The sequence below is a fragment of the Gadus macrocephalus genome, chromosome 16 (assembly GCF_031168955.1).
Source record: "Gadus macrocephalus chromosome 16, ASM3116895v1".
Classification (NCBI taxonomy): domain Eukaryota; kingdom Metazoa; phylum Chordata; class Actinopteri; order Gadiformes; family Gadidae; genus Gadus; species Gadus macrocephalus.
In genome coordinates this window covers 19989992-19999991 of record NC_082397.1, presented here as the reverse complement: position 1 = coordinate 19999991, position 10000 = coordinate 19989992, and the positions used below count along the sequence as shown (strand labels likewise).

Genomic DNA, 10000 nt, shown 5'->3' with positions numbered 1-10000 from the left:
TGTGTGTGTGTGTGTGTGTGTGTGTGTGTGTGTGTGTGTGTGTGTGTGTGTGTGTGTGTGCGCGCGCCGGCCCTGGCCGCTGTGCAGGCAGACAGTGTCCTATCACCTCGGGGAGGGAAGGGGTAACAGATAAGGAGAGTGTATGGGGCTGTGAGGCAGCAGAGGTTAGATTAGATCAGAGCAGACGCTGGGGAGACAGGCTGACTGTAAGTGAGTCACCGGAGGGCCGGACTCAGAGTGTGGCTCTGGTTAGCCGTGTGGTGGAGGGCGGCTCCGTGGGCCCCATACTGGATGGGCCGTGTGGCACCCAGTGGGGCTTTGAAGAGAACAAAAAGGGAATCGGAAATTGGAAGGAGACCAAGTCTTTGGAAGTGTGTTTGAAGTCATTGATTGAATATGTCATGTACATGTATGTTTGCATCATGCATGTTTTACAACACTGGAATCGCAGGTTTGTTGTGATACTGTGACAAAATACAATATGCACACACACACACACACACAAACACACGCACACAATCATGAAAAGATTTTAGACGGTAAGAGGACAAAGGTGATTTATGGCCGTGATAACTGGTGGCGCCACATTGAGGACACAGAGCAGGACACAACACAGAGGTTATGCGCACATGCACACATGCGTGCGCAATTGCGCACACACACACACACACACACACACACACACACACACACACACACACACACACACACACACACACACACACACACACACACACACACACACACACACACACACACACACACAAATGTACACTAGTGTATACCCCCCATCTTGCATCGCGCTCAGTCTTTCTGTCCTGAACTTGTGCTGTTTAAAGTACTAAAACGTTCATGGATGTCGGGGGTTTATGATTTCGATGTACTTTGCTGATTTAATAGTTGGGTGCTACTTGAATCTGCTGAAACACTCTCAAACAGACACACTTGATGCATGTCCTCATCACCCTATTGGCCGATCGTGACTACAGGTTCAATCCTCTACTGAATTAAAATACATTTGGATATGTAGTGAATGACTGACATTCGATCCAATTTTACTCAGCCAATACTCGCAGGGTTTTGCGAAAGTCACAAAAGTCATTGATATCTAATATGCTGACATGGTTTTTTGAACTGGATGTTCGTATTGATCACCGTCTCGCGATTACGACTACAATAAGGCCGATATCCCCGAACCAGTCTACCACGAAGGGGTTGGAATGAGCTTTGAATGATGGGTAAATGTTTTGGCCCAACCATTGACTCCACACACCCAGAATGTTGTGTCACCTTAACACCTACGTGGCTCATAACAACAGACGACCCTCCTATCTGCGTCCATCAGCAGGGAGCGAGACTCCACTAGCTCCTCTAGGGCAGGGCACACATGTCCGTCACGGGCCAGACGCCTCTTCTGCTATCTGTAATCTTTTCCGTCTCACAAAAACGCCACAGGGAAGAAAAACACAATAAAGTCATGTGTTAAGTGTTGTTTTGCTCAGGCCTCGCAAACAATAAATACCAAACCCGACACACACGTGCGCATACACACGCACGTGCAAACACACACACACACACACACACACACACACACACACACACACACACACACACACACACACACACACACACACACACACACACACACACACACACACACACACACACACACACACACACACACACCGTAGAGCCGCCTAACAGGATTACAAGTTGAAAGTGAGAGACATATTTTTTTTTGGTAGACATCTAGTCTGCATGTGATTGGATTAGCCTCAACCACATCTAAAAGACCCAAGTCGAGGTAAAAGCTACCAAAAAAATTACTTCGCACCCAAAGAACATGTTACGTCAGACTAAAGAACAACAAATTTGCCTATCCAGGACAATCACATAAAATCGGATGGGCTAAATGGTACATTGGGCTAAATGGTACATTTCTTGAATGTGCGTGTGTGCATACTCTCGGTAATCCACTTGAAGGGGATTGTTCCCTGGCTCCTGATCTGGAACAATCCCTTTACAACCGGGATGACCTCTCATTCACAAACCAGTTTGGATAGGAAACCATAACATAACATTTAGATTTCAGCTCTTGAATGGGCAAATACAAAAGCATATCAATCATATAAATAAGTAATATTTCAAGCATAGACTGTGACACATATGGACATAGCCCATTGGTTCACACACATTTCTTTGATATAGATGTGGCACGTCTCCAATATTTACAACTAGCGTCAGAAACAAGCAGCAAATCCGTATTTGGCACACATGCAGTAGAGCTTTACATGAATGGCCGCCAGGCACCAGTCTATGGCCAAAACCCATTCCTATTCATACCATAAGAACTTTGAAGTTAAATATAATTGTCCACCAAGACCTCGGAAAACCCATTATATAAAGATGAACTGCGGTTTTTTTACCGAACAGAATGAAGTATATTGGCGGTATTGGTAATACTTGATTTAAATCAAATTTATTTCAGTTGACTTGACGAGTATTTCTGCCACCACCATCTGTGAAGCTCCTGCCCTAGATGAGCTACATGCTAGTCCATTCTTCAAGAGCCTCACACACAGACTGCAATGTAACAGATCGGTAGCATATGACACAGGCACTCAATCATCTATCATTCATGTTCCAGCAGCCTCTCAGGCTTCTCAGACACTGAACCTATGCTGTGTACAGCCTGTGTGTCATCTATGATATACAACCATCAGATGGCATTAGCAGACAGTGATTGTCTGGCACCGGAAGTTGGGGACAATCTGCACATCTGACAAGCCTTGGCGGATTTGTCAGATAATAGATTTACAGAGCGATCATATCAATGGAATGTATGCACATTGGAGATTAAGCTAAACTCCCTGTATCAACAAATACACTGTCTTTTCTAATCTGTTATATAATATTGACCTTATAGGTGGACCAACGCTGACCTCAGTACCTATACCCAACACTATGCTGTACATGATCCAAGCACGGGTGCACATACATAAAAAATATTATACAGAAAAATGTATTATAAATGAAGCAAACATAAATCTGGACTGTGTACAGCAGCCATATACACAGTAGTAAAAACATATCTGAACTACAGCGTTTCTCAAAAATAAAACATACCCATACCCGTCAATCCAACCTCTTTCTCCTAATTATGGTCTAATACTGCACCCCCAAACCCCATTCCAAGTCGATATGAACTGCCATCTGAAAACGGTAGAACTGTAGCTACACCTCAAGCCACTAGAGGCTGCTAATGGCAAAAGGTACATAGTGCAGGTTTAAAGTGAATAATAGTAAAAAACAATGTGGTAAGGATTGACACCGGGAGACTCCCAGCAGGGAAATGCTGTCTCTGGTACAGTAGAAGGATGTGAGAAATAAGACCAGCAGTCAGGCAGTAAAGAGTAGGCGAAGCCCCCGTATCTTACCTGAACCAGCGTCCATGAGGTTGGGCTGCGTTCTACGTTCTGCCACTAGTCTTGAGGAGCCGGGCATGCTCATGGGCTCAGAACGCACTGGCTGGATCCTATGGAACCCACACACATACACACACACACTTAATATGAACACGTGATATGCTTTAGTTGGATTGCATGCCATCTGTGTTTTAAGCAATACAACTATTAAGCATCGTCAACACACATGCATCTCCTTCTCAACTTAAAATTCAGAAGAGAACTACTGCTCAGGATGAAGGGGGCAGGGTAGATGGGTGTTAGGACTCCCAAGCAAAAGGTACTGGGTTCAATCCCAAAAAGTCCACAGCCTACCTCTGCCTGCAGAGTCGTGCATTCTGTCATTATGACCCACGCTTTAACCAACGTGACTTACAGTGACTGCAGATACACGTCCTAATAAAGCGCTTCTTATTTGGCTTAGGGCTGAGTCGGCGCACCTCAGGGGGCTTTGTAAGGTGCTGCGGCGGGTACCTGAGGCTGTGCACATCCAGGTCGTCCGTGTCGAAGTCCAGGAGGGGCTGCTGCACGTGGGCGGGGCCGTGGGCCTGCAGCACCGAGGAGGACGAGGAGATGACGGTGGTCTGGCCCGACGGCTGGATGGTTTTGAACTGGAACTGGGGCCCCATCCAGAGGCGTCGGTGGGGACCCGTATGGGTCACGATCTCCACCTGGATGCAGAGAGAGAGAGAGGCCACACGTTATGGATGGATCAGGAGCACAATAGGAGTCAATATTCATGCTATTCATATGAATTCAATGAAGGATAACAAAAACTTTCCGATGTGATGAGGGAATGAGATCATATATCATTTTTACAAAATTGCTGCATTGATCCCTAAGGAAAGTTATGCAAGTCATGTTGCCTCTTACACTTTTGACGGTCAACTTAACTGTAAAATTGCCTTAAAAATGACAAAACTTTCCAATCGGGATCAACAGTATAGAGTACCAATTCATATGGTTGGTTTTCACCATTGGCTCCCCCCCACAAAAACGATGGTAAGAACCGTGTCTCTTATCATATATTCATATGGACTTTGAACTGCGCATACCACAGTGATGTCTTAACAGCCTTCCTAATACATTAGCACTTATTTAAAAGCCCAAAGCCTACTGACAAAGCAGTTTAGTGTTTGTACACACACGGCTGCTGCCAACCGGCCCACGTCCAACACCACACAAGCATTAATTCAGTTGGCATAGCAACCAACTAAAAGCGTGCTCCTTTCGCTACTCAAGGTCCGGGTGGTGATGATGTCAGAGTAATTCAATGTCTTCTACATGTATGCATGTAGTGTGTGTGTGTGTGTGTGTGTGTGTGTGTGTGTGTGTGTGTGTGTGTGTGTGTGTGTGTGTGTGTGTGTGTGTGTGTGTGTGTGTGTGTGTGTGTGTGTGTGTGTGAGAGACATGTGCGTGAGGTTGCGTGTGTGTGTTGAGAGCGGGAGACAGAAGGGTGAGGAGGGGAACTATCCTATCCTATCCCTCTCTTATCCCATCTCCTTTTCTCTTGGGGTTTAAACTCTCCGGCACCCCATCTCCGACTCTCTTCATGTTATGTCCTACAACTCTTCACCACTCTCCCACGCCAACCCCGCCTGCTCCACTCCCTCCAGCCCTTTGCGTGGCGCGCATGGTGTGGGCTTGAGTGTTCACATCTCATTATTCGGTGATGTATTTACACCTTTATCTCTCACCTCCACCTATCTCTCATCTCAGTGTCCCCTCCGATCTGGCTGCCAGGCTTAATCCCTCCCCCAATAATCGGACAGTTAATGCTCCCTTAATCAGTGTCCAGTGTGTGTGTGTGTGTGTGCGTGTGTGTGTGTGTGTGTGTGTTTGTGTGTATTTGTCTGGAACAGCTGTGTATTTGAGGACATGGGGGGAGGGAGGAGGACTGTCACTGTATATGTTTGGTGTGCCAGCGTCTGGGTATATGTGTCTATATGTGGGTGGGCGAGTATGTGTGTATGTGTGTGTGTGTGTGTGTGTGTGTTTGTGTGTGTGTGTGTGTGCGCAAGCGTGTGTGCACATATGTGTGCATATGTGCGTGCGCATGTGTGGGTGCATGCGTGTGTGTCTGCACCGACAGTTAACACCACTGCCAGTCATCGCGCCCATCCCCACAGCTGAACAGCTGCCAGGGTGCTCTATCTGCATCAGAGTGGATGGGTGCAGATGTTCTAGCCTGATCTCCCTCCCAGCCCCCCCTCTCATCCCCCATTGCTGTGGACAGGCAAGGCCCGTGACATCACGCCTCCACTTTGCACTGACAGCTAGTTCGGTATTCATTCAAAGGGAGGGGAACTTCTTGGCCGCCCAAGTACTTTTGACTCCACCATTAGTTTCCCTTTTCCATCTGAGCAAACAAACATCTCATCTCCACTGGCTCAGTGCATGGCTGTAGCAAAGACATGATAGCCGTTTCACTTGACCCAAACTGTAGGTTTGATGAGTAGACACATTGACTCTGTAAGCTTGGGGGCCGCATAAAAACATTAAGCAGAATCATTTGTACGCAAAGAGAACATTTTCATTTGCATTCCAATACAAGTTCTGTAAATATCTATGCAAAGATTGTCTTATGTAAGGCCAAAAACAATTAATCATCACAGGAATGATTCACTATTTTTTAAGCGCCAGGACTTCTTAGGAACTTTGTGGAATCAATTCTTAGCAAACCTCTTAAGAACTAGTGTGAATCCGGCCAATGGTACGTCTCTACATTGGTAAAAACAACAATGATTACGCACACCGGTAAATATTTTTCTAAAGATTCCAAAGACATTGATCACAAGATGGTGATGTGTTAAGGTAAAAACTGAAAACTCCCAACGGTAGCAACGAATGGGCCCCTCTGTGGTCGCGCCGAGGCTTGAGGAAGCAGAGCACAGCACGGCCTGTCCTGTAAGCACAGAGCCACTGTGGCCTTGTGTGCACAGCGGCTCCCAGCCCCATGTGTTGCCCTGCGCTCCACATGCAGCATGTAGGAACGCCGTCGCACTATGACGTCACACTTGGTCTTTTTAACTACTTCCCAATGTCGTATCGGATGAATGAGTGGTTGTTCATTGTCCATGTTTCCTCATGAAAAGTACAACGATACTGGGTTAATATGCTGCGAAACAAACTCAAATCCTCTTCTTGTGTCGCTTCATCAGGCGTCACAACGGTTGTGTAATGGTATGGCGGCCATGTTTGTAGTGCGGTGCTCGTAAACACCCGTGGATAAAAACGACTAGGTGGATTTGAAAAGTTGTTTAATTTTTTTTTTCAAATAAATTTAAATTTTTATTTTTTTTTATTAATTTTTTTACACATTAGTATTAAAAAAACTTTCAACAAGAAGCATGTTTTTGATAGTACTGAATGTTTGCATTGTTCTGATAATTGTACTTATAACATTGAATCTAGTTGAAAGGCTCATGTACATTGTTAGAGGAAATAACAACAAGGAGATGTGAACTCCGCCTAAATGCATTTATTTGGTCTCATTTAGGGCAGTGTATTTAATATGTGTATTATGTTTTCAATAAGTGCATAAAACAAAGTTGTGATGTATCTCTTCGAAATGGCTGGTTTAAGTTAATACATAAGGGGATGCGGAATTGGCAGTAAAAACGTTCAGGAATGTTTATGCACAAATTTGTTCTTCTCACGTTTTTATAGATAAGGCCTATTGTGAATTGGGTCGCGATGGTTTCTAATTTAAAAAATATAAAAAATGGGTCCCCAGAAAGAAAGTTTGGGAAACACTGCGATACGCGACACAGCGGTCTGCGATGGGATGACAGCGGGACCCTGTGGTAGTGAGACGATTGTTCAGACACACAGGGGCGCACACATGGGCTTCTCCACGCAACAGTGGGATGGATGGTAGGGCTCCCCCCACAGTGGGTCGGCCTTCCGCACACACCGTATATTCAACAGGCAGGTGGACAGAGTGGGTCTTACCTGCGAGAGCCACTCTTCGTTCTCAGGCCCGCTGGGCTCTGAGGACAGACTGTCGTAGGACTCGTGGCGTGCGATAGGCCCTGGGCTGCCAGGCGGAACCACTGTAGACAGATTGACAGGTCAGAATGACCACATAAAACAAGCAGCCTTACTTTAGAATACACAACAAAGCCGTGCAACACACTCACACACACACACACACACACACGCGGGCATGCAAATAGTGTTAGCAAAGAGGGAATTAACTAACCGATTAGACAGCGTTTGCATTGCAAATGTATCCAAGTGTGTAAATAGATGAACTCTCGTATTGTCTGTGTCACTGTTTAAGGTGAGTGGAAAATAAATTGCCAAAGTTTGATTATCGGAGTACAGTTCCATCAAACTATGTGTACTTTATAACATGGCTTGAATTGTATTTACTAACTTTATATTGCTACGCCACAATAAATAAATAAACAAAGCTCATTGAAAACAAGAAAACATTGGCCCATCAGCAAGCATCGGCCTGTCTATTCTCAAGAGCCATTGCTTGTGTGTGTACAGTCTTTATACTATGTCCACTAATGAAGAGGATAGTTCTAGTTTTCCGGGGTTCAGGATACAAAATGGACATAATATCTGCCATTTCAAAGCTAATTGTAATCATAATCTTTAGCAAAGCCACTGGATTGTCATCAGAGGACATTACAATGTGAGACAATAAATAATCACTAAATCGTCCAGAACAGTAATTACCCAGTCCTGTAAATGCATGTTTATGATTAGTTTCAATGTTTTTAGTCCAAAATCGTTTTCTGTTCACAAAAATGTTTAACCAATGACGTAGGTGATGACCCTACTTCAACATGGAAGTACATAAGTAACACCAAGATATGCATCAAATAAATGTATATTTTATTTACTGTACGTTTCAATAATCTTTAGTTTCTCACATTGGTAATCTTTCCTTTTTGGGCTACACATATATGAGGAGAGAAACACGTTTCACATGGCATTAGTTGTTGTTTTTTCTGAGGGAGAATTCAAAAATCCAATGTAAAAAAGTGGGACAAAGGAAAAAACGGCTATAAAATAATCATTTGTCCTAATGTTCAACTCTCCCACACCTTCGACACAGGGCAGGGGCAGAGCAATAGGACATGTGGGCATATGCGTGCCAGAGTGTGTGAAAGAGCATGTGTAAGTTCGAGTGAGCGAGAACATGTGTGTCAGGCTGTGCTTCTGAGTGTGTGTGTGTGTGTGTGTGTGTTCATATGTGTGCGTGCGTGAGTGCCCATCAGCAGTATCAGGGGAGGGTGTGGTGCAGAGTGAGGAATAGAGAGAGAGAGAGCGCTGCGAGAGAGCAGCAAGCTCAGACAGATGGGACACTCGCAGGCTTGAATGAGCAGGCGTGTAGAATGAGGCCTTAATGTGTAGAATCGTCTCCCTCTCGCCACCTCGGGGAGGGGGTTTGTTTAACGCCCTGGAATGACTAATAAAGTTGTCAAAGGTTTTGTGCATCTGGGCCACACAAGGCGCTGCTGCCTTCTGCCTTCTGCCACACACCCTCTCGCAGCCCCGAACAAGATTTTGCCATTTGGCCAGAGCGATGCACGAATTGCAGGTGTTTATAGCAGTGAAGGCTAGGCCCGGGTGGCTGATCCCGAGTCTGGTCTTTCTCTGGTGATGTCCATATTGACCGAAGATACACACACAGGTTTACTCTTCTGTAAAATACCACACTCAGCTATTGAAAAGTGAGATGACAAAGACCTGACAAAGGAAAAAGGCAACGAGCGGGAAAGAAAGACAAAACATATATAAATAGAAAAAGCGGTGGCGTGATCTTCAATGGGAAAGAAGGGAGGGGAGAGACAGGGTGACGGGGTGAGAGAGAGGAGTGAAAGGGGGGTTCCGCTGATAGCACTCGGGCCGTCTGAGGGGTGAAAGAACAGAGCCTGTGTTGTGTTACTTATTAAACCAAATCACCCACCCACCTAACTCCCAACACACACAGACACACCCACACACACAGATACAAACACACACACACACACACACACAATCCTTCTTTCAGTCTCTTCTTCTCTTGCTCTCTTACCCTTGGGGCCAATAGCTGTTCCCTAATTAATTATTGATGCTCCGAAGCAGTTGGTTGGCCAGCTGGATCGGGTTTCCAGAGGAGGGTGGGGTGGGGGGGTGCAGAAGTGAGTAGGCTGGGCAGAAGGGTAGGGGTGGCTTCATGGGCCAGAGGTAGTAAGCTAAGCTAAGGGTCAAGTCATTTTCTGCATTTCATTTTCACATACACACAGACACCAACACACACCTCGTATATGATCCTTTGTGTCAAACTGATCAGACACTTTTGACTCATAGGCTGTTCATTATTTTCAAACATTGTGTCTAACGGATCAAACCCTTGTATTGTAGCATGTTGATTATTGTCTGACTTGAGAAACAAGCCAGGGCCATATAGATCATAGTTCAAAAAATTGATTTAAAATCTGTAGACCAGAGAACACGGTTGAAAAAACCCCAAAAACAAGCGGACAGGACATATTTTTACCTGTGCACGGTTCTCAGTGGTGTCAAACCTGATC

General features: G+C 45.2%; 1 protein-coding gene and 1 long non-coding RNA gene across 7 annotated transcripts in view; both read right to left on the bottom strand.

Moving 5' to 3' along the window:
- Nucleotides 1–3431, bottom strand: part of LOC132474234 (uncharacterized) — a 20642-nt gene extending 17211 nt beyond the window's left edge. Inside the window, exon 1 of the long non-coding RNA XR_009529626.1 lies at nucleotides 1–3431. This exon is cut by the window's left edge and continues 2719 nt beyond it. This is a non-coding gene — a long non-coding RNA (uncharacterized LOC132474234).
- Nucleotides 1–10000, bottom strand: part of bcas3 (BCAS3 microtubule associated cell migration factor) — a 210352-nt gene that overhangs the window by 119871 nt on the left and 80481 nt on the right. For all 6 annotated transcript variants that reach the window (XM_060074791.1, XM_060074792.1, XM_060074794.1 and 3 more), the window contains 3 exons: nucleotides 7419–7519; nucleotides 3939–4135; nucleotides 3438–3535 (listed from right to left, as the gene is read on the bottom strand). In XM_060074791.1, coding sequence (XP_059930774.1) covers nucleotides 3438–3535; nucleotides 3939–4135; nucleotides 7419–7519 — 396 coding nt within the window. The remainder of the gene's footprint in view (nucleotides 1–3437; nucleotides 3536–3938; nucleotides 4136–7418; nucleotides 7520–10000) is intronic.